At 36.5% G+C, this 24,749-nt stretch overlaps 1 protein-coding gene across 2 annotated transcripts in view; it reads left to right on the top strand.

Moving 5' to 3' along the window:
• Window positions 1-24,749, top strand: part of SMAP1 (small ArfGAP 1) — a 116,171-nt gene that overhangs the window by 49,276 nt on the left and 42,146 nt on the right. For both annotated transcript variants that reach the window (XM_070418298.1, XM_070418297.1), the window contains exons 3-4: window positions 15,964-16,049; window positions 20,119-20,194. In XM_070418298.1, coding sequence (XP_070274399.1) covers window positions 15,964-16,049; window positions 20,119-20,194 — 162 coding nt within the window. The remainder of the gene's footprint in view (window positions 1-15,963; window positions 16,050-20,118; window positions 20,195-24,749) is intronic.

Below are 24,749 nucleotides of genomic sequence, written 5' to 3'. Positions count from 1 at the left end.
TTCCTTTAGCAGTTGAATTCCTTAAGCAAGGTCTTTACCTGAATTTTCATTTCTTCACCTTACTTTTCTCTCTACTAACTCATTTTTATTCCCATCATCCTGCTAAGTTTGCACTCACCGAGAACACTAGTTATCCCTAATGGCCAAATGGAACTCTCCATCCTCCTTCCTGCTTTATTTGAACCACTGCTGTCTTGAGCTTTCTCTTTATAAAAGATGCTAAAGTTATTATCCTGCATCTTTTATTTTGTTTATTTAGTTTCTGGGGTTGTTGTTTTTTATTATGTTTCTACTTTTCCCTCTTACTGGAGATTTTCTACAGTTTTATCTTTATCTCTTTTGCTCTTTCATTTACTGTCACACATTCAGTTGTTATGTTTTTGTGGACATGGGTTTTCCCTCTCGTTCCAGTAGTGACTTCTGCCATGAGTTTCAGATCTTTTTTTAAGGTTGCCTGTTGGAGACTTTTGTTCATGGATTTACCATTCTTAAGAAACCTTGGATATCCTTGGCATGAAGTAATTGGTAGTTTTCTCAGGCATCCATTTTATGTGCATGTTCTATGAAGCTGGAGTTAGCCAGTTAGGTTGATTCTGTGGCACTGAAATTTGAATATGACTTTACATTTTTTACTTATTTTTGTATACTCAGTAACTCTTGTGAAGTAATTATAAATCTTATTGCTTTATGAAAAATGCTTGGCAATTAAGCAAAGACAGCTAGATGTTAATGCAATGATAGAAGTTAAGAGAAAGGAATAAATATGACCACACGTGGATGGTGTGTATGTGTGTGTGTGATAACATTATGCATTTGAGTAGAATAAGGAATAGAATATCAGAATTAACTATTGCTTTATGGAATTATCAACAAAACCTCTGTATGTTCCATATGGAAACAGGAAAAATAATTTATGAAATTGTTTCATTGTGAGAAATTCTGGCTCCAGTCATAGTTATTAATGGTAGATGTTGGTTTACTTGCGACTTGACAAATCTAGGATGAAGATAATTATCTGGTTGTCCAGACTTTCTTATTTTTAATGTCATTGTTCCAGTTAATATTAAAAGCTTGTAGTGTTCTGTGGTTCTTCTTTCTTTCTTGTGCCTCAATTCCATCAGTTCTTAATTTGTTCATTCCTTGTGTTGCTTTTCATTCTCATTTTTCCTACCATATCTTAGGTTTTAGCTTATTTCTGATGCTCCTATCGCTGTCACTATTCATGTATTTTACACACCACATCCAGAATAATCTTCCTGGAACACTGCTTTGATAATTGTACTTCACTCCTAAGAGATTTGCACTGATTCTCCTCTGAGAATCATAAACATTTTATTGTCCTTAAATTGGTAGTCAAATACCTCTGCCATCTGGTTTCATCCTGTGTCTTTGACCTTACTCCAGATGCTTTACAACATAGAGTTTTGGCTGTATAGAGACAGCTCTTCCTGTTGAAAAAATCTGATGGTGTGTTCTTGTTCTTTTGTTGTTGTTGTTCTGCTGTTGTCCTTGTTGGAAATTCTTTTTGCATGCAATTTCTTCTATAAAACTAAATTCTTCCCATTCTTTAAAACCCAGCTTAAATTCCTACTCTAATAAAATCATCTTCTGAGTATAGGTTGTGCTTGATTATATAGCATATTTTATTTACACTTGTACATGTTTATTGAGTTAATTGTAAGCTTCCGGTAGCTAGAAACTTCATCATATGTGTATTTTTTAGTCCTTGTGATGACTACCACAGTGCTAGCAACACAGTATGTGCTTAATTTTTTTTAATGACAAGCTAATAACAATCTTTGATTTGCTATAATTCGGTGAGATAATGCTTGCTCTCAATGAATGGAGAGAATGGAAAAAACAAACAATACACAAAAAAACAAACATTTCCCTCCACTTTATTATGCATTTTATATATAGTGTTTTTTTTTTATTTTTACTTTCTTGATCTCTGTCCTTTTCTCCCCATTTTCTACATACTTTTTTCTTTACAAATATATTTTTATTGATTCAGAGAGGAAGGGAGAGGGAGAGATAGAAACATGAAGAATGAGAGAGATTCAATGATTATCTGCCTTATGCATGCCCCCTTTTGGGAATGGAGCTCGCAACCTGGGCATGTGCCCCGACTAGGAATTGAATCATTACCTCCTGGTTCATAGTTAGGAACTCAACCACTGAGCCATACCAGCCAGGCTCTATATACTTTTTTAAAATTCCAAAAATACAGCAATTATAGGGAGTATGACTTAAGTTAGTATGTGGGAGTTCTAAGGTAATGTATGTAAATACTAGAAGGGTGCTATTTTCCAGTATTTCAAACCATCCAAACTGAAATTGATTGCCTTGGAAAGTAGTAGTGAGTTTACCATTATTAGAGGCTGGACAATCACTTGGAAATGTGTAACTGGTATTCAAGCATTGAATGGGTTGATGGAGAGTGATGTAGATGACTCTGAAGTCTCTTCCATTCTTGAGATTCTTTGATTGTATGCTCTTTGGTTACTATAGCAGTTCAAAATCATTTTTATTATTTGCATATGAGTAATAATAATAATGTTACAGTTAGAGATGTGACTCAACTTTTTCCAAAAGTTAAATTCCACTTCAGAGGATAAAAGTTTCCCACACTCTTGGATAATTCAAAAGAATGTGACAAGATTCTCAGGTTAAGTTTGAAAGACAGATTCTAAAGTGTTTTGAACAAACATATTGGTTCTTTTTATTTTCTTTCATAAGGAAAAAAGTCATTATCTAAATGGGTTAGAGTTCTTATAACCTTCTTTTCCTAGAAAAACTTCCTATAAGGTAAATTTGTAGCCTTTAGTTTAGTTTAACAATAGATGTGTCATAATATTGACCAGCTTGTTTTAATTAAATGTTTGATCTTTCTTAGAAACAAGTTTTTCCCAGGGAAACTAAAATCACAGGTTTTCACTCATCTTCATCAGTAAGCTTTGCTGTATTCTGTGGCCTTAGGTTGAATTCCCAATAGTTAGGCCAAATACAAGGAGAACAGGCAAAATAAAATTGATAGATACTTTAAATACTTCTCTGTACAAAAACCTCCACAAAACTAAAATTAGAGGTACTTATATTGATGGTCATGTTGTGCCCATCTTGGGATATAAAGTTTGTAAGAGATGGAGGATGAAAGTGGCTGAACTACACTAAAGAAGTTTTCTTCTCTTTGACAGTATATTTCATTTTATTTACTTATTTTTTAAAATTAAATCTTTATTGTTCAGATTATTAGAGTTGTTCCTCTTTTTTCCTCCATAGCTCCCCTCCACCTGGTTCCCACCTCACCCTCTGCCCTTACCCCCTCTCCCCCCACTGTCCTCATCCATAGGTGTACGATTTTTGTCCAGTCTCTTCCCGCATCTCCCACTCCCCTTTCCCCCCCGAAAATTGTCAGTCCACTCCCTTTCTATGCCCCTGATTCTATTATATTCACCAGTTTATTCTGTTCATCAGATTATTTATTCACTTGATTTTTAGATTCACTTGTTGATAGATGTGTATTTGTTGTTCATAATTTGTATCTTTTCCTTTTTCTTCTTCCTCTTAAAGGATACCTCTCAGCATTTCATATAATACTGGTTTGGTGGTGATGAACTCCTTTAGCTTTTTCTTATCTGTGAAGCTCTTTATCTGACCTTCTATTCTGAATGATAGCTTTGCTGGGTAAAGTAATCTTGGCTGTAGGTTCTTTGTATTCATCACTTTGAATATTTCTTGCCACTCCCTTCTGGCCTGCATAGTTTCTGTTGAGAAATCAGCTGACAGTCGTATGGGTATTCCCTTGTAGGTAATTGAGTCTCTTTCTCTTGCTGCTTTTAAGATTCTCTCTTTGTCTTTTCCTCTTGGCATTTTAATTATGATGTGTCTTGGTGTGGTCCTCTTTGGATTCCTTTTGTTTGGGGTTCTATGCGCTTCCTGGACTTGGAAGTCTATTTCTTTCACCAGGTGGGGGAAGTTTTCTGTCATTATTTCTTCAAATAGGTTTCCAATATCTTGCTCTCTCTCTTCTTCTGGCACCCACATAATTCGGATGTTGGTACGCTTAAAGTTGTCCCAGAGGCTCCTTACACTATCTTCATATTTTTTGATTCTTTTTTCTTTCTGTTTTTCCATTTGGGTGTTTTTTGCTTCTTCGTATTTCAAATCTTTGACTTGATTCTTGCGATCCTCTAGTCTGCTGTTGGAACTCGGTATAATATTCTTTATTTCAGTCAGTGTATGCTTAATTTCTAGTTGATCCTTTTTCATAACCTTGGGGGTATCACTAGATTTCTTGAGGGTCTCCCTAAATTTATTGGCGGTTTCTAGAAAATTCTTGAAAAACCTTATAAGTGTGGTTTTGAACTCTATATATCCAGTAGTTTGCTTTCCTCCATTTCTGTCATTTGTGACCTGTATCTTTGTCTCCGCATTTTTTATGCCACCGCAGCCTTTTTTGGCTTAATGTTTGCATGATATATCTTCTTTTATGCTTTTGTGTTTGACCTATCTATATCTTTAAATGTAAAGAGACTCTTTTTAGACAAGACATGCCTGCATGTGGTATGGTCTTTTAACATGTAGTTTCAAATTATTTTATTGCGGTAACTTTAAAAATTCGTTTTTTTAGTATTCTGTTTCCTGGTTTGACTTTTCTTTTTCCGTGACTTCCTTACCTGTATGTTGGATCTTCATTGCTTAACTCCTATATTTGTCACTTTCTCTTGGATCCCTTTCATTATTACCTCTTTTTAAAATTTATATTTAAGTACTTTTTTTTTTTTGCCTCTGATATTCTTACATTTACTAGTATTTGTAATCATGCTCCATTTTATTTCATATTTATTTCAGAAATATTTTTTCTTTTATTTCTAATTCTTTCCTGAGTTTTTATTTTAATCTTCAATGTTTCTAATTTCAGATTTAGTGTTCTTTTATATGGACATCTTTTAACTCATTTTACATGTTCTTTCATATCTTGTATGTCTTTTTATTTTTTAATTCTTTATTATTGAAAGTATTACATATGTCCTCTTTTCCCCTATTGTCCTTCCCCAGTTGTATGTCTTTTAGCTTGTTCTGAAGTAGGTTACAATTTTGATATGTTTTGTAGGCCTATTCTAATGTTCCATTGTAGAGATGTTATTCTGTTTCTTAGTCTCTTCTAATAACTTTGTATGAGATTTGACCTCAATTCTTCCCTGTTGATTATTACTAATACTATTTTTTAGAGAGACAGGAAGAGTGGGGCGGGGGATAGAAACATCGATTTGTTGTTCTACTTATTTATGCATTCATTGATTGCTTCTTGTATGTGTTCTGACCTGGGATGGGATCTGCAACCTTGGTACAGTGCAAGCATGTCAAACTGAAAGGCTAACATGGGCCACATAAACAAGGCTTAAGTTTATGTGGGCCGCAAAAAGACAAAAGCTTCAATTTTCTTAGAAATGTAGGTTTATTTCGATAGAAACATGCTGAATACAAAGGGCTGAAATAAATGAGTAATCGTTAATATAAAATAATAGAACATTTAAATAAAAATTAATATTTTTTTTGAACTTTAACTTACCAGACACTGAATAACTGCACAACTTAATAAGCATAACGCAAATAAACCTATTTTTCTTGTTCTCTGAAAGTGAAATATTTCCTGTTGCACACATCAAACAAGTCAGTCCAAGACTAATGACGTGACAATGGGCTGCTAAAAGATTCCCTGCTATTATTAGTGGAGAGAAATGGTGTATTTTGCGTGTAAGGTGCGTAAGGGAAATGAATGCAACACGATTATAGTAATGAGTTATTAGTGAACGTTGTAGTTCGTTATTAATAGTTATGTTAACATGATATTGTAAAAATTAAGTTATGACACTTTTATTAAAACATTTCTTACATACCATTATATTGGCTGGGCCACAAAAATATTCATTGTGGGCCGCATGTGGGCTGTGGGCCACGAGTTTGACATGCTTAGTGTAGCGGGCCAGCACTGTAACCACAGAAATACAGGCCAGGTCTCTATCACTAAGTTTTGTTATGAATATTGTCCACGGGTTTTGGTTTTTCTATCCAGCTACTCTTTTTTTTGAGGAGCTTCTGAGAGTTTCAAAAAAATGTTACCGCTATTACAGAATACCTAAAATAAATAATACTTAATATAATGAAGCTTAAAAAGCTAATTTGGAGAATTTCATCATTTAACCACATTTGTATGTGTTGGAATGTTGTTTAATCTCTCAAGGTTTTGATCCTTAGATAAATGTTCATAGTGCCTTATAGCACAAAGCACATAATAAGCTTTCAGTACACACTTCTTAGTACACATTTATTCAAGAAAACCAAGGTCAAGCACCTTTTTTCTTATTTTGTGGGAAGAGTGCTCATTATAATTCCATCAAGTTGATTAACTTTCAATCATGGCCTCATGTACATACTTAACTTTTTAAAAGTTGATTGATCTTCAATTTATGCCAACTCCTTGCCAGAATCATTAAGTGTGTCCTCAAAGAAGAGCAGAGCAAGTGGGCAGCCTAGTGTTGGGTTTATGTATTGTCTACATGTGCAGAGTAAGGTGAAGAAAGAAATGTGATGCTGTCTGTAACAAAATTTAATCTGTGAAGATTAAAAAGAAGTTTGCATTTTTAAACAATCCTTTTTGGGAAAAGTCACTTTAATTTGAATTTTAATGTGCAAGATTGTGTCCTATATTTTTTGCTTTCTCTTGGATGGTTAACTAGTTGTTTTTAAGGTTGTACTTTTAAAAAGGTCAGTAGTAGAGTCAGTAATAGATTTTTAGAATTCTCTTTTCCTAATGATTGGTTATAGTTCTTAGGTCATAGCAGTGGAAAGAATGGTAAGATGTTAGTGGAAGTCTGTTAATTATATATTGCCTAACTCAGTAGATCTGAGGGAGTATAACTAAAGGAATAATAAATTATTTGAAGAGTTAGAATCACTAAGACTGACAGAAGAATCCAGGATGATTTCTGAGCTGAAGCTTAAGCAGCTAGTAGGAAAGTAGTGGTTTGTTCCTAGAATTCTAGTGTTATGAATTTCATTGCAAGTATAGATGACAAAAGACTGATGTGAAACTTTTTCAACTTTGTCATAATAATACTTAATTTTATTGCTTAAAAAGAAAGAATGCATTCTCTGAATTTATAGCAACTAGCAAGTGCTGCAGAAGATAATTAAAATCTGAGAATTTTTAGATACCATGAAAAATATGAAAACTGGCAGCTTTAATTCCTCATTATTATTAAAATTCTTTTTTTAAAATATATTTTATTGATTTTTTACAGAGAGGAAGGGAGAGAGATAGAGAGTTAGAAACATCGATGAGAGAGAAACATCGATCAGCTGCCTCCTGCACATCTCCTACTGGGGATGTGCCCGCAACCCAGGTACATGCCCTTGACCGGAATCGAACCTGGGACCCTTCAGTCCGCAGGCTGACGCTCTATCCACTGAGCCAAACCGGTTTTGGCTATTATTAAAATTTAATATTTTTAAATGTGTGGTTTACTTTGTTCTTAAAATGAACTTTTAAAACAGAAAGAGAACAACTCCCCTAAAACACAATTTTTATGAAAACTGATGGAATGGACTCTGTATTAAATATTTCCAAAGAGTTCCTGAGACCAAAAATGGTGGCCCTTCTTTTCCAGCAGCTGGAATCCAAAAGATCTTGAAACCAGTCCTGAAAAGCTTGCTCCTATGCAAGAAATCCTGGTGGCTTTTGAAAGGAAGATAGAGAACTATTCTGCAAAATTTCAAGTGGTAGTAGAGGTGAGTCACTGACATGAAGAATTTATTCAGGGACTACAAATATTCATTTTCTCTTTTTAATTGACTTTTTCTTTTCTAAATATATATTCAGCTAAGGCAGTTTGAAAATCTTAGTTTTTGTGTTCCAAAAGTTTTAATGAATAGAAAGTAGTAGAGCAAGCAGTATCTCCTCTCCTACACAAAAACAAATACATTGAAATTTTAAGAAGCAAAAACAAATACATTGACTTTTTAGTTATGCAATCTTCAGCAATAATACCATTTCCTTAAGATGATGCTGCTGGGAAAATACACGATAAATAAGTACTATATTTATACTTTAAGTGTATTTCTACTGTAGGGTATACTTGGGTGAGATTTATAAAAAGGTACTAATTTGATTTGATCTGTAACCTTTTTTTTTTTTTTATCATCAGAAGACTTTGTTTTTCTAGTAGGAGTGGAGGATACCAGTGAGGAGGGTCTCCTTGCTCTGTATACCCTGGCTAAGTTCCCTTTGGGTAAAAACAGTACAAGCTTAATATAGCTTTTCTCTGATTATTGCTTTGGGGAATGGGAAGTATATGGGCATGGTACAAACTTCCAAGGGCACAAAAGTTATAAAGTGAAGAGTCTCCCATTTCTGTCCCACACTTGTCCAGTTTCCCTCAGCAAGAACAACCGTATTTATCAGTTTCTTATATATTCTTACTAAAATGTTGTATGCATATATACAAACATATGGGTGATACACACTTTTAGTTGTTTCACATCCTTACACACTAATCTGGAGGTAAGATTCTTTCCCCCCATCCATTCCTTGGGAAATTGGGTAGAAGAGTACTAATTTACATGGTTTTATCTTTCTTCTTCCAGATTTAACATAGGCATGTAGCATCCTTCCTTTATACACTTATATGTAAGATTGTACTGATTATTTTAATGTTTTGTAATTTTGTCTTTGGGACTTTAAAAGATCTTTCTAATTGCTATATTGTAATCTAATCATTTGCAACAATGCAATTGGTAATCTCAGTTTTTTTTTATTTTGTAGCTGCTCCTCTCTTACCCACTTATTTCATTTTTTAAGAACAGAAGTAAACCCAGAAAGGCAAATCAGTACATACTACATACAATTTATGAAAACTATGCAGATAGCTTCCTAAATAATATATTAGATGAATTTTAGTTTAACAATGAATGGTTATTAACCAGGTACCTGTTAGTGTCTGAAGGAGAAATGCAGGAAACATTTACAGGGACAGATAGGAAGTAGGTACAGAGACAAAGGGGAGGATGCACAACGTGAAGGAGAAGGGAGGTCCAAGCAGCCATAGTTTTAAAATTAGCCACTGGTTGGACTGAACTGTATTTGGCTTTTGTTGGGCTAGTAAGACAAATAGAAGTCATAACCTGAAGATACAATTAGTTGTATCACTTAATTGGATTTCACAAAAAGCTCTACTTTCCAAGATTTTGGAAGATTAAGGAAAAAAAAATGATGTTTTATTCTCAGGAGAATGAATCATTAACTTGGAATATTAAGTGGCTTTTCATTTATTATTATTTCCTGATATTGACAATGATTTAAACTAGAGCACATTTTATTTTTGTTTGTTTCTGTTACCTTTTATCTTCACATTCATTTGAAAGTTCTTTTTTTCAGTTAAAACCGTTTATGTGTGCTGCTTATATACCACCCCCACCCCCAAAGCAACATAGAACACTTTTAGAATATAAATTTTGTTTTTAGAGCAAAAACTAGAATTGAGTATGAAGTGTTTTCTACTTAGAAAGTTTCAGAAATAGAAATGCTTCATCCACATTAGATTGTGATGATAACATGTCAGCCCACATATGCTTTTCAGCATTTCATTTTAAAATAGTATTTTTGAAATTGAATCTCAAATGATGTGTGAGGCTTTAGGCAAGCGTTAGTCTTTGTACTGGGTTAAGTGGAGAAACAACAGATAGATTATGGATTGATAAGGACAAAATACTTCTTTATAGTAGGGTTTTGGGATTTGTAAGTGTGATTTATTATACCACTAGAGGCCCGGCGCACAAAAATTTGTGTACAGGGGCGGGGGTGTCCCTCAGCCTGCCCTGTGCCCTCTTGCAGTCTGGGACCCCTCAGGGGATGACCACCTGCTGGTTTAGGCCCGCTCCCCAGGGGATTGGGCCTAAGCTGGCAATCAGGCATCTCTCTGACCGCCTGGTAGCCCTCGGGGGATGTCCATTTGCCAGTGGAGAGCAGGCCTAAGCTGCAGTGTGACATCCTTAGTGCTACTGATGAGGCAGGAGAGGCTCCCACCACCACTGCTGTACTGACAGCTGTCAGCCTGGCTTGTGGCTGAGCAGAGCTCCCCCTGTGGGAGCAGACTAACCACCAGGGGGCAGCTCTGCATTGAGCGTCATAGTGACCAGTCATTCCTAGTCTTTCTGCTGTTAGGGTCAGTTTGCATATTACCCTTTTATTATATAGGATAGAGGCCTGGTGCATGGGTGGGGGCTGGCTGATTTGCCCTTCAGGGTGGAGTTCTCTGCTGGGGTGCCACTGGGGTGCCTGGCCAGTCTGAGTGAAGGGCTGAGGGCCGTTTTCAGGCTGGCCAAGCCTCCCCAGTGACAGAAGCTCCCAGCCTCTCCTTTTTTTCTTTTTTTTTATTCTGGGATTTATTTACCTTCTATAATTGAAACTTTGTAGCCTGGAGTAGAGCTCAGAGCCGGCCAGAGCTGGGCTTCCTCCATCGCCAGGGGCAACCCAAGGCTCCAGTTCCATGGCCAGGGCTGGCTGAAAGCAGGTATCTGGGGTTTATTTACCTTCTATAATTGAAACTTTGTTGCCTGAGTGGAGCTCAGAGCCGGCCAGGGCGAGTGGGAGGGAAAGCCTCCTGTGCTCTAGCTCCATGGCCACGGCCGGCTGAAAGCAGGTATCTGGGGTTTGTTTACCTTCTATAATTGAAACTTTGTTGCTTTCAGTGGAGCTCAGAGCCAGCTCCTGCTCGCTCCAGCTCCGTGGCCACGGCTGGCTGAAAGCAGGTATCTGGGGTATATTTACCTTCTATAATTGAAACTTTGTTGCTTTGAGTGTAGCTTAGAGCCGGCCACAGCAGGCGGGGAACCTTGGCTTCCTCCATCACTGGAGCAAGCAAGCCTCCTGCTCGTTCCAGCTCCGTGGCTGCCGGCTGCCATCTTTGTTGGCAGTTAATTTGCATATCTTGCTGATTAGCCAATGGGAGGCGTAGCGAAGGTATGGTCAATTACCATGTTTGTCTATTATTAGGTAAGATTTTCAGGTGAAGCCTGCCTTGCAATTATAATGGTGATAAGTTTGGATGAAGTTTTTCATTCAAAAAGTACAAGGTAAAGTTCATCTTTCTAGGAACATATAATAGGACAGATTGAATTTAATATATATAGTAAATAATATTAACTTTAAAATGTGCTCTACCTAAATGGCAATTTATTTAAAAGAAGTATATGACCCTTTTCAGATCCCCCACCCTTTTTTTTCTTTTTGCAACCACTCTGCTCGTCCCAGCTCTGAAAAACTGAATTATAAATGCCAGAGAATAAGCAACTAAAATTCTCCTGTCAGTGCATTTTTCTAAAGCATTTTTGATGGGAGAACCTAAAAGAAGTAATGTTTTAATAACAGGAATGATGATTTAATAATGGAGGCAACACTTTAGTATTCTGTTTTATGTTGACATTTCCTGGATACGTCTTTTGACTAGCTGATGCATGGCAGTAAGGATTGGGACTGAAAAAATTTGATCCCAGTCTCAGCTCTGTAACTGATTAATTGTATTATCCAGTCGAGCAATCATATAACCTCTTGTCTGCTTCAATTTCCTAGAATTGTGAGCCTCTAAAGCAGTGATTCTCAACCTTCTGGCCCTTTAAATACAATTTCTCATGTTGTGACCCAACCATAAAATTATTTTCGTTGCTACTTCATAACTGTAATGTTGCTACTGTTATAAATAGTAATGTAAATATCTGATATGCAGGATGGTCTTAGGTGACCCCTGTTAAAGGGTCGTTTGACCGCCAAAGGGGTTGTGACCCACAGGTTGAGAACTGCTGCTCTAAAGCAAAGAGCCTGGTGTTTGTAAGCCCTGCAGCATGTAGTGTCCAGTTTTGTTAGATGCAGTCTGAGATATCTAAACTACTGATGCCTCCTGCACACACACCAACCACATTTTAATGCCATATATGTATATGCAATGTATATAATATATATACTGTATATTAGGCATACAGTTTATAATATCTTAGCCTATCTAATAAAGAGGGAATATGCTAATTGACCCTCACGCCGTCGCAAAGATGGCAGCGCCCATAGCAAATGAGGGAATATGCTAATTGCTGCCATACGCACAAAGATGGCGGCGTCCATAGCCACAAGATGGTGGCGCCCAGTCCCCTCAGCTCTGCTGGGGCAGCAGGTGCGTGGCAAGGCCAGCCACTCTGCTCGCCTGCCTCCGGAGACCCCCCGGTCCCTTCAGCCCCCTAGCCGCCCAGGGCCGCCAGAGGCTTAGGTAACCAGGGCCGGCCGAGGCTTGTGCTGCCGGTAGTGGCAGCAACAGAGGTGTGATGGGGGCGTCGCCTTCCCCTGTTCACCAGGTTGCCTCCCGCCCCTGAGGGCTCCTGTACTGTGAGAGGGGGCAGGCCGGGCTGAGGGACCCCTCCTCCAGTGCATGAATTTTCATGCCTCGGGCCTCTAGTTTATATATAAAAATAAAGTATTGAAGGTAGTGTTTATCATTGTAGTCATTAGAATGGTTTTATTATTTTCTGCTGATTACCAGACAACAGAGTTTGCTCTTCAAGACCAATAGAATAAATTTTCTAAAGTGTTCTATGGGGCCCTTACCTGTAGTGTCTTGATACTTTCGAACAACTAGTTTGTACCATACTCCTATTACTTCCTCAAAATGCCTTCTCCTATTGTTTATTTTCCCTGGTTTTAATCTCCAAATTGTTTACTCTTCTAACTCTACTGAAATTTTCATTGCTGACTTTCCTTCTGCTGTATTCTACTTTTTAGATATTATCTGAGCTCACTAATATCTTCCTTCTTACAAAATGATCCTTCTACATTGGTGATGTCATTGAATCATTGTTTCCCCCTGTCCCAACTAACAACCACACACCCATGCACCTGCACCCAGTCAGTTTTTTGTAGTGGTCTCTTGTAGAAATGACATACTATTTCACATCATTACTCCCTTTCAGATTTTATACCTCTTTTTTTCCCCTCCTAATTGTGAAGGATAGCACCCCTAGTACAACATTAGTTTGGTATAATGTACACGTATGCCTTATTCCTAAATATTTTTTTTGCCAAAAAAGTGTAATGACCTACATTAAAGAATATATATAATGTGTATAGTCCTATCATTGAATATAAGATATCGCTGATTGTAAAGTACAACTCCATTTTACAGACTAATAAGAAAAAAATTATTTATTATAGATAACATCAATTACAAGATAAATTACTATTTCATACATGTTAAAATATGAAGAAAAATGTAACAGGGTCAATGAGATGTGGCATGTATTAGTAGATCCTGTTTTTAGTCTTACTAATTTTTTTGTTAAAATTTCCATGTATTCTTGTTTGTTGATAAACTTTTAAAATTTTTTTACTTTCATAGTTTCTGGGAGCTGTTTCTAAGTTACTTTATGCTTCATTGCATATATGGTGCCAATTAAGAAATTATTTTTTCTTGGTCTAATTCTTTCTAATTGTTTAATGTCTTTATTATCTTGATTATCTCTACTCTACTTTCAAATTCCCACCATGGCACAAAGATTCAGCATCATTTGAATATTTGAGATGGGAAATGTTTTTTCTTTTTTTCAAAAAGAACAAGCTATACTGAAAATTTCTCAACTCTTCTCCTGCCACACAGAATTACATGTTAGTTCTATGCATAACTAACTTCCAGGTAGGGTGTGTCATAATGTAATATAGTCCTCTGACCCTGTTTTGTCAGTTCACTTTATACAATCTTCCTCATCTCATATACTGAAAAAAATTATTATTATTATTATTTTTTTATTTTTATTTTTTATATATTTTATTGATTTTTTACAGAGAGGAAGGGAGAGGGATAGAGAGTTAGAAACATCGATGAGAGAGAAACATCGACCAGCTGCCTCCTGCACACCTCCTACTGGGGATGTGCCCGCAACCCAGGTACATGCCCTTGACCGGAATCGAACCTGGGACCTTTCAGTCCGCAGGCCGACGCTCTATCCACTGAGCCAAACCAGTTTGGCTGAAAAAAATTATTTTAAAATTATAGTTGACATATGATATTTTATTAGCATCGGATACACTTTTGAAGCCTGGGTTTATTTTGCCTTAGCCTCTGTTTTTTTCTTCTCTAAAACTAAATAAACACACAAAAATTATTTTTTGGTTTACTGTTCCCTTATATTTCCCAGCCCCCTATTACTTCACTTTCGCATTGTCTCTAGAAGAATGACTTAAAAATCAAGTTTAATTTGAGAGAATATGTATGTTGAGGTGGGGTGGAGTAGAGAGCCATAAGTTAGGGTATATTAGTATTTTGCATATCTTAAAACTCTCAGTTGGAAGACATGTCACTATTTTTTTTTTTTATTTGAAGGAAGATAAACTCCTTGTATCCTTGAGGCCTACAACTCAGGGTCAGCATTCAATTATTGTTAAATCTGAATTGTCTTTTCCAGGATGTAGGGGGGGAGAGGGGAGAGCTGAGAGGTAGAGGGGATGTCCAGGAAACCAGAGAAATAAAAGGAATTATAAAAACGGGTTTTTCTTCCAATTAAAACATTTTAAGGGACTCAAGCCATATGTAAATAATGTAAAATAATAATAGAATAATGCTTTGTTTGTAAATGTTAATTTAGTTTCTAATGTAATAGACTATCCAGGAAGTACTGTTTGGCTAGTCTTTACTCATAGATGATACTGAAATGTAATTAAACTGATTGAAATTATTATCAAAAACTCTTGGGGTTTATAGATTTTAGGGATGAAGTTCTATGAACTCCTGAACTTGTATGTAAAATTTGGCCATTGGGCACAGTTGTTTTGTTTGTTTGGTAGGGAGCAGATCCATAGCTTTCAGCAAAATCTCAAAGAAGTTAATAACTCCAAAGATATCAGTCCACTTATGTAGAGTTCTAGGTCAGCACTATTTCTCTTTTATCTCCTTTCCATAGTGATCTTGAGTATAAATCATGAAACCCCAGAGTATTTTGAAAATCAAAACAAAGAAAATTTGATCTTGAGTTTTTACTTTGAAAATGGTAGTGTTGTTCAAGTAGTATATTTAAAACAATATACTGCACATGAACAACCCTAGAAATTCACTTGTAGGAAATAGTATAAATGAAGATGCTGTTATATGCACAGAAAAAGGCATTAAAAAACTGTGGATCCATATATGTTGAAAAAAATGTGAAGGATTAGAAATATGTTTTTATTTTGAACGTAGTACTTTCATAATTGTGATTTAGATTATTTTTTTAAAGAGAAGTATATTTACTGGAAATAAATATTACCTTGTATATGTATATATGTGTGTATGTATATGGATATATGTGTGTGTGTATAGGAATTACTTTTTAAAAAAATTTTTACTAGAGGCCCAGTGCACGAAATTCATGCACGGGTAGGATCCCTTGGCCTGAGCAGCGATCAGGGCCGAGCTGTGGGGTGACTGGCGGGGTGATTAGGGCCCCACTTGCACCCGCCTTGGCTGGTCTGGTGCCGTCCACTCGCCGGCCCCGCCCCCCGCCACTGCCGCCAGTTGGGGCCTACAGGCAGCTCCTGCGTTGAGCGTTTGCCCCGTGGTGGTCAGTGTGCATCATAGCAACTGTCGTTTTGCCGTTTGGTCGATTTGCATATTAGGGTTTTATATAGATAGATTTATTTCAGAGAGGAAGGTAGAGGGAGAGAGGGATAGAAACATCAATGATGAGAGGGAATAATTGATTGGCTGCCTCCTGCACGTCTGACACTGAGGGCAAGCCTGCAACCTGGGTATGTGCCCTGACTGGGAATTGAACCATGGCCTCCTGGTTCATAGGTTGACACTCATCCACTAAGCCACACTGGCCAGGCAGGAATTACTTTTAAATGCTTGAGTGAATAATGCAAATACTTGATTTTTGTTTTTATTATAGTGCATGCAGGATATGGGAAATACTAAAGCAAGACTACTCTATGAAGCCAATCTTCCAGAGAACTTTCGAAGACCACAGACAGATCAGTATCCTTTAATACTTCTTTATTGTGGGTTTGTAAAGAATGAACTTATTTTTATAGTTCATATTTAACTGTGCTGAGGAAGATGTGGAAGATGTGAACTTTATCATACTGTTGCTCATTAAAAATAAAATACTTGCTTTGTCCTGGGCTGTGCTTTATATATAGTAAATTTTGGTAGGAATCTGGTAATACATGATCTATGTAGTATTTTTATGTAATTATTACTAAGTATAAAATATTATACCTTTTCTTCTTGATTGATCTCTATTTCTTTTATTTTTCATTAAAATTTTATTTATTTATTTATTCTGAGGGGGTGGGGAGAAAGAAGGATCAATTTCTTGTTCCACTTATTTTAATGGTTGCTTCTTGTATTTACCCTGACTGGAGATCAAACTATAACTTTGGCATATTGGGCCAATGTTCTAAGCAACAGCGCTTCCTGGCCAGGGCTGTGATTTTCACCTCTTGATTGGAGAGTTTATTTTAGACCAGTGATGGCGAACCTATGGCATGCGTGTCAGAGGTGACACGCGAACTCATTTTTTTGGTTGATTTTTCTTTGTTAAATGGCATTTAAATATATAAAATAAATATCAAAAATATAAATCTTTGTTTTACTATGGTTGCAAATATCAAAAAATTTCTATATGTGACACAGCACCAGAGTTAAGTTAGGGTTTTTCAAAATGCTGATACGCCGAGCTCAAAAGATTCGCCATCACTGTTTTAGACTGTTTATTAGAGATTTATTTGTCTATATCGTGAATATTTAAAAAAATCTTTTCCAAAGGGATTTTCTTTGATCACCTTTATATTGTAATTATATTTATGTGAAGTAGTTTGGCATTGTATACATTTAAATGGCAAATTACATATTTAGTGTAAGTGGAGTACTGAAGTAATTTATGCTGATATTCACTACTGACATTCCATATTTGCATAGGTTGCACAACTGTTTACAAATCTGTTCTAATGAATGAATAGAATATTTTCTCAAAGGCATTTTAATTAGGATGTTTTCACAGTTGCTAAAGATAAACTTTTGATTCTGTAGGATTTCTTAAACTCATATTGAAGTTTGAGAAAGCAACATCAAAGTTGTGCTGCTCTATAAATATTAATATCTAATTCATTGTAGGTATTTGTGATTCTATCCATAGGTGATATTTGCAGTAAAATATAGTTTCTTAAAAATCAGTTATATATTAGTTATATGTTATCCACTTGTGTACCAAAACAGTTTGTATGGTCAAACAGTGAAAAAAAAGATGATCTTTTCACACATGAGATACAAGTCATTATATGTATATTTTCATATTTATGTAGAAATCCTTTAAGTTATATTAAAAAAAAATTAGTATTTGTATTTGACTTTTTCTGTTTCTGCTTCCCCACTTCCTTCCCACAAATTTAGCAATCTGGTATCCAAGGCTATCTTTATTATAGCAAGATTCTAGGGTAAGAATGGGAGGTACATTTCAGACATAAAAATTGTATGAGAAGTATTAAAGTGTGAAGAAACATAACATTTTAAGGTTTTGATGTGACAAGATTTGCTTTGTGGGTTAAGTGGCAGTAGAAGCTTATTTTCCAAATTATGAAGAATTTTTAATGCTATATAGAGTAGTTTAGACCTCATTTCATTGGCCTAAACGGGTTGAAGGATTTGAAAAACCTCGAAGGATTTTGAAGCAGGAGAAACATTGAAAACATTAACTTCTCCACAAGGAAGATTAGTTGAAGGAGATCTTGGAGTCAGAGAGACCATGTAGAATACTTAGTATAGCCCTGAAGTGAGTAATAACAAGATATAAATTAAATAGTGACATTGAAAATGGAGAACAGGCAATTGGAAAGATTAGAAGGAAATTTGGGAGTAGGAACAGTTGGGTTAGGTTTAGATTGGCTTTGTTTCTGAGAAAAATACTGAGATGACCCCAGATTTTCTAGGTTGGCTAAGGTTCTGTGAAATTCAGTGGAGAGAAGGAATTCAGTACCAATGAAAGTTTAAGGGTTAGAAATGAAAGATAATGAGCCGTGCTTTATTACTTTGGGCAGGTTGAGGTGTGTGTTGGACACATACTTAGAGATACCCATTTAGTAACTGGTAACATTAGTCTGCACCCTAGAAGAAGAATGCTTATTTGATTTTTCAAATTAAATGTGATTACTTCTAAAGCATTTACAAATTATGGTCATATTTATATGAGGTGTTGACCTCTTATTGTTCACAATATGTATGTTCTTTTTTCTTCTTCCCATTTGTGGAGATAAAAGTTGTCTCTACAATGAAAATTGCTCAGTTCATCCACAAAGGGCCAGCTTTTTTGATCGTTTCATCTTTTTTTTGTTAGAAAAATATAATATAAATTTAGATTTATAATTATGACAAAACTTAACATTTAGCTGATACACATGTAAAACAATTTATGTAAATATAACATTGCATTTTATGAAAATCTTGGCACACTTGTTAATTTTTGGTATAAAATTGGCTGCCAAAATGCTCATATACCTAAATAAGCAGCCTTTTAGCAACCCTGGCACTTTACACTTGAAAGGGTCGCCAAGGCTACTTTGAAAATAAAGGTGCCCTTCAAATTGACATTCTTCTTTAGATTTTAAAGCATGTATTATCATTACCAGAAATTAACAGACTGATTCACAAATGAACTTGTGTTGACCAATAACATTCTGAAAAGGTGGATATCAGACATTCCTAGTTTTGAATCACAACTCTCCTTTGTACTGTACTAGTAGAATCCCAGAGAACTTCTAAAACTTTCTGTGCCCCAGTTTTAGATGTAAATGGCACTTACCTTATAGGTTAAGAGGAGAAAAAAAAAGATAATGTAAAGTGCCTTTGACATAGGTTGTAGAAAACTCTCTTTAAAAGTCAGCTTCAGTCATTTTGCTTATTTTAATAAATTGAATGTTTAGGTTTCCTGTCTTGCCATTATGAAAGGCCTTTGAGTGCTTTCATAATGCCTCAACTCTTTTATATCCTCTGAGTAGTGATCTGTCAACTCTTTCTATTATCTATTGCCTCAACTGTCAGTTTTTGAAAGGCTTTTGTTAACTTCTAATATGGAGTTATTGACTGAAAATATATTGTTTTACTGCTTTAGGTAACTTTTCTTTTGAACAGAAGAATGTCTTAACCTGGGGATCCACAGAGATTGTATTTCAGAGTGATTCATTTCCTTCATAAGTCTATGTATTTTATTTTATGCATTAAGAGTCACAGAAAGGAGTCCACAGGTTTTACCTGTGGGGTTCATGGTACTAAAAAGGTTAAGAATCCTTGATGGAAGAATTTCCATTTAGTGATAAAGCAGTAATTGAGTGGCAAGAGAAGTCATCGATATCAGATAACCCCCAGTTCTCAAATCCCACTAGAAGTGGCTCACTCCATCAACAGGAAAGGCTAATTTTAGCCACCTTCAAAAACATTAAATAGCAGTAATCTTGGCTTTAGCTTCTTGACTTCTCCCCCATTTCTCAGATTTGGGGGAGAAAAAAAATTGGCCACCACTTAGAGGCAGCACGTATATTGGGAAAAAATATAAGTAGTACAGTCTCAATCGTTTGATATTTCCAAGTTCCTGATTCTTCATCTATGATGTGAAAATAATAATATACACATTACTGGGCTGTGGAAGGATTAAAGGAAAGAAACTATGGACAACACACAATGTCTGGTATACTGTGGGTACTGATTAGTTTCTTTATACTGAAAATCCAAAATGAACCTTAATTGAGTTTAGAGTTTGGTGAAGATGGAGTTGAGCTTAGGAATATCATGGAATTGAGAAATACAGTTACTTTCCTTTCTAGAATTGGGTTGAGTGGTTTTGTTGGTTGGGGGAAATTTCTTGAAAGAGACCAATTTTTTTGGTAAAAAGAAAAGTAGATTATAGAGTTTAGTTATAGAAATAGTGTGAGAGAAAAACAGACCGAGGAGTAGGAAAAATGAATTTAGAATTTAAACTTTGTGGAGAGGAATGAATCAAAGGGCGTGTACATGCCACTGAGCTCATGCTTTTCCTTAAGTTATTTGTTTTCAGAGCAGTGGAATTTTTCATCAGAGATAAATACGAAAAGAAGAAATACTATGATAAAAATGCTATAGCTGTTACAAATGTAAGTAAAATCTTCATCTGTCACTAATTTAAGTTTGTTCCATAGATCTTGAACTTTAACATATAATACCGCTCAATTTATTTATTGTAAAAATATACTAGTTATATACTTTGTCAAATTTGTATATTGGAATTTTTGTCAAATATGTTAATGAGCTCTCCTGGAGCAGAACTCTTGATTTAGAAAGGAGCATATTCTAAGAGTCTAATAACTGCCTAAATGGCGTTTAATTAAGTTAATTTTATGAAATTTATAAAAAAAAAAAAGATAAGGCCAATAATGGAACAAAGGGAGAGAGGAAATTATTTTACTACATTCTGGAAATTTGTGTAAAATAAAAAGGTCAATTTATCCTCCCCTAATGGCTTTAGTGAACCTGTTAATTGGTTATTATCAAGCCTTTTGATAGCTAATAGTTGAACTTTACTATAGTGATCAAATATGATTTATCACTGTTTTTTTAAATGTTTTTTTTTCCTGATTATATTTTCCCATTCCAGTTAGTTATAATTTAAGACTAATTCTCTTTATTGATGCAATCATTTTTTTGACCTTTGATTTTTAGATTAATAAGCAAGCTATAAGTTAGTTAAACTTGTGGTTAAGTCTGGAAAGCAATTTAGAGACAATGATTTCATCTCATTTTACATGCAAACTGGGTTTTTCTTTTCAGTCCATAAGGAGAAGCAATATTCTAAAAAATTTAATCAAATACTAACAAAATAAGGATATTTTAATATATTCTCTTTGACCATGAAAAAATCTTGTTAAAAAATGTTCTAACATATTGTCAGTGTGTATTTTTGAGCAAAGATACCCTGTTTGTAGAGTTTGGGCTGCGTTTACAATGAATGTAGGAGAGGAAATCTTTTGAAAGATTGACAAAAATTGACAATATTGAGAATGACAATTATAATGTGATAACTAAGTTTAGTTATAGCATTATGGGGAAAAGGGACTAACTTTAAAGCAAGTAATATGTTTTCATGTGAAATTTTAAGAAATCCTTTTAGCATGTTTTATAAAATACCAGAGGCCCGGTGCACGAAATTCGTGCACTGGGGGGGGGGGGGGTGTCCCCCAGCCTGGCCTGTGCCCTCTCGCAGTCCAGGAGCCCTCAGGGGATGTCCGACTGCCGTGGAGGTGGGAGAGGCTCCCGCCACTGCCGCTGCCCTTGCCAGCCATGAACCTGGCTCAGGGCTTCTGGCTGAGCGGCACTCTCCCTGTGGGAGCGTAATGACCACCAGGGGACAGCTTCTGCATAGAGCATCTGCCCCTTGGTGGTCAGTGCACGTCATAGCGACTGGTCGTTCTGCCTTCGGTCGATTTGCATAGTAGCCTTTTATTATATAGAATACTGCTTTTTTACATTATACATTCTTTTTAATATTCTAAACTTTAAAAAAATTTATTGGAGTGACAGTTAATAAAATTATATATGTTTCAGGAGTACAGTTCTATAATACATCATTTGTATAGTGTATTGTGTCTGTATTGTTCACCATCCCAAGTCAAGTCTCTTTCCATTACCTTTTATCCTCTCTATGCCCTCTTCTACCTCCCCCCACCCCTTAAAACTTTTAAATTAAATCTATATTTATAATATTTTTTTTTCATGAGAACAATTTGGAAATTACTTTTATATAGTAATGTATATGAAAATGGTTTTACCTTTAAATGATAGCTGTTGTTATGGAATTGTTTTTTCCCCCCTCAGGTGTGATAATGGTATAATACTTAGTTAAGAGAAATTCTTCATCATAAAAGATGTATTTTGGAATAAAATATTTAGGGATCAAGTGTCACGATATCTATAAGTCATTTTTATTTTTTCTATACAGAATATTGATATAGCAATTAATTATACAAACACACCTAAAAATAACCTAACATAAATTCTATTAATGATGAAATACTGTTTTCTCTCTCTGTCATCTATGCTATTCTATATAATAAAAGCCTAATATGCTAAGTGTCTGGTCATCTGTTCAACCAATCAAAGCGTAATATGCTAATGATATGCTAAGGCCGCTTAACTGCTCGCTATGATGTGCACTGACCACCAGGGGGCAGACAGTTGACAGGTCGACCAGTCACTATGACGTGCACTGACCATGGCTAGGGTCTGACAAGTTGGGACTGAGTGAGACGGGCTGGACACATCCTGGAGCTCTCCTGTGGTCCCTCCCTGGCTGGCCAACCTACTGTATTCCTCCCTTGCCCCAATTGTGCACTGTTGGGGTCCCTTGGCCTGGCCTGCACCCTCTTGCATTCAGCCCAATGGTGGAATGACTGGTCGCTATGATGCTCACTGACCACCAGGGGGCAGATGCTCAACACAGGAGCTGCCCCCTGGTGGTCAGTGTGCTCCCACAGGGGGAGCGCCGCTCAGCCAGAAGCTGGGCTCATGGCTGACGAGTGCAGCATTGGTGGTGGGAGCCTCTTTCACCTCCATGGCATCAGTAAGGATGTTTGACTGACGGCTTAGGCCCACTCCCTTAAGCTGTCAGTCGGACATCCCCCGAGGGCTCCTGGACTGGGAGAGGGTGCAGGCTGGGCTGAGGGACCCCTCCCCTCCAGTGCACTAATTTCGTGTACTGGGCCTCTAGTATTTAATAATATGCCACAGAATATAAGCAAATATTTTCATTTGATGTTTAAAAAATTTGTGATATCAGCAGTCAGCAAAATAACATCAAATTTATATATGAAGAGCACATCATAAGAGATTTCATGCACCAGGCCTCTAGTATTGCAATGATTATTCAAAGTCTTCACATGTATCTTCAACATCAGTGTCTTTGTCATTACTAGAGCCAGTGTTTTTAATTTAAAAAATTTTAGTTACTGTTGACATGCAATATTATTTCAGGTGTACTAGTATATCATAGTGATTAGATATTTACATATCTTATGAAGCGATTACCTAATAAGTTTAGAATCAATCTGACTCCATGCATAGTTATTTCAGTGTTGTTGACTTTATTCCCTATGCTGTACTTTACATCCCTGTGACTTTTTATAACTGGCAATTTGTACATCTTAATCAGTTCCCCTTTTTCACTAATCCCTAAGTTCCCCTCCCATCTGGCAACCATCAAAATGTTCTTTGCATACTTGTAACTCATTTTTAATTGGCTCAGTGAAGCCTAGCAGCTGAGATACAGGAGAAGGGAGCAGGGGTGGGGGGTGCGACAAACACGGTACACTGTTAAGTTTTGGTGAATATTAGTGAAGTTCATAGAGATATTCTATGATTTTTTTTACAATTTTTATAGTTTCGAAAATAAAAATCCAAGGTAAAAGATTTTATACTCTTGAGTTTATATTATTTTATTGTTTATTTTAAAAAATTTATCTTTATTGTTGAAAGTATTACAGATTTCCGCTTTGTTTTTTCCCCTCCATTGATCCCCCTCCTCTGCGTACCTGTCCCTGCCAAGCCTCTGCCACACTATTATCTGTGTCCATGGGCTATGTATATATGCATATAAGTTCCCTGGTTAGTCTCTCCTCCCACCCCATTGCCCCCCCGCCCCCCCTCTGAAATTCATCAGTCTTTTCATGGTTCTATGTCTCTGGATCTATTTTGTTCATTAATTTATTTTGGATCTGGAGAGTATTACGCTAAGGAAATAAGCCAATCAGAGAAAGATAAGTATCACATGATCTCACTCATATGTGGAATCTAATGAACAAAATAAATTGAGTTTATATTATTAATGTAATGAAAATTCAGAAGAGTTCACAAAAATCACATTTAACCCAAGATATAATGTATTTATATCTCATCATTAATAAGCAAGGTGATTTTTTTAAGTTTATATCCTAGTAAGATTAAATTATTTCTTTCTCTTTCATGGCAATAGATTTGAAAGTAACTAATCTTATATATTACTAGGAATTACATTATATAGTTAGGTCCAGTGTTAATTATCTTGAATTAACCCTCAGCATACTAAATGCTCCTGTTCCATATATATATATACACACTAAAGGCCCAGTGCACAAAATTCGTGCGCTGGGGGGGGGGGGTGTCCCTCAGCCCAGCCTGCACCCTCTCCAATCTGAAACCCCTTGGGGGATGTCTGACTGCCTGTAGATAGGGCCCTAGCTGGTTGCTCAGTTGTTAGAGCATCGGACTGTAGACCGAAGAGCTGTGGATTCAATTCTGGTCAAGGACACAAGTGACAAAAATGCCCTGTACCAGCAGTCGGACATACCTCTCACAGTCCGAGACTGCTGGCCTCCAACCGCTTGCCTGCCTGCCTGCCTGATTGCCCCTAATCACTTCTGCCTGCCAGCCTGATCACCCCATAACCATTCCCCTGCCAGCCTGATCGATGCCTAACTCCTCTCCTGCTGGCCCGATTGCCCCCAACTGCCTTCCCCTACTGGCCCGATTGCCCCCAGCTGCCTTCCCCTGCTGGCCCGGTTGCCCCAAACTGCCCTCCCCTGCCAGCCCGGTTGCCCCCAACTGCCCTCCCCTGCCGGGCCGGTCGCCCCCAACTGCCCTCCCCTGCCGGGCCGGTCGCCCCCAACTGCCCTCCCCTGC

Source organism: Myotis yumanensis, unplaced genomic scaffold (assembly GCF_028538775.1).
Source record: "Myotis yumanensis isolate MYYU_CA2020_CCGP unplaced genomic scaffold, mMyoYum1.0.hap1 SCAF_6, whole genome shotgun sequence".
NCBI classification, from domain to species: domain Eukaryota; kingdom Metazoa; phylum Chordata; class Mammalia; order Chiroptera; family Vespertilionidae; genus Myotis; species Myotis yumanensis.
Note: the sequence above shows the minus strand (reverse complement) of the source record. Positions and strands in the feature narration are given on the sequence as shown.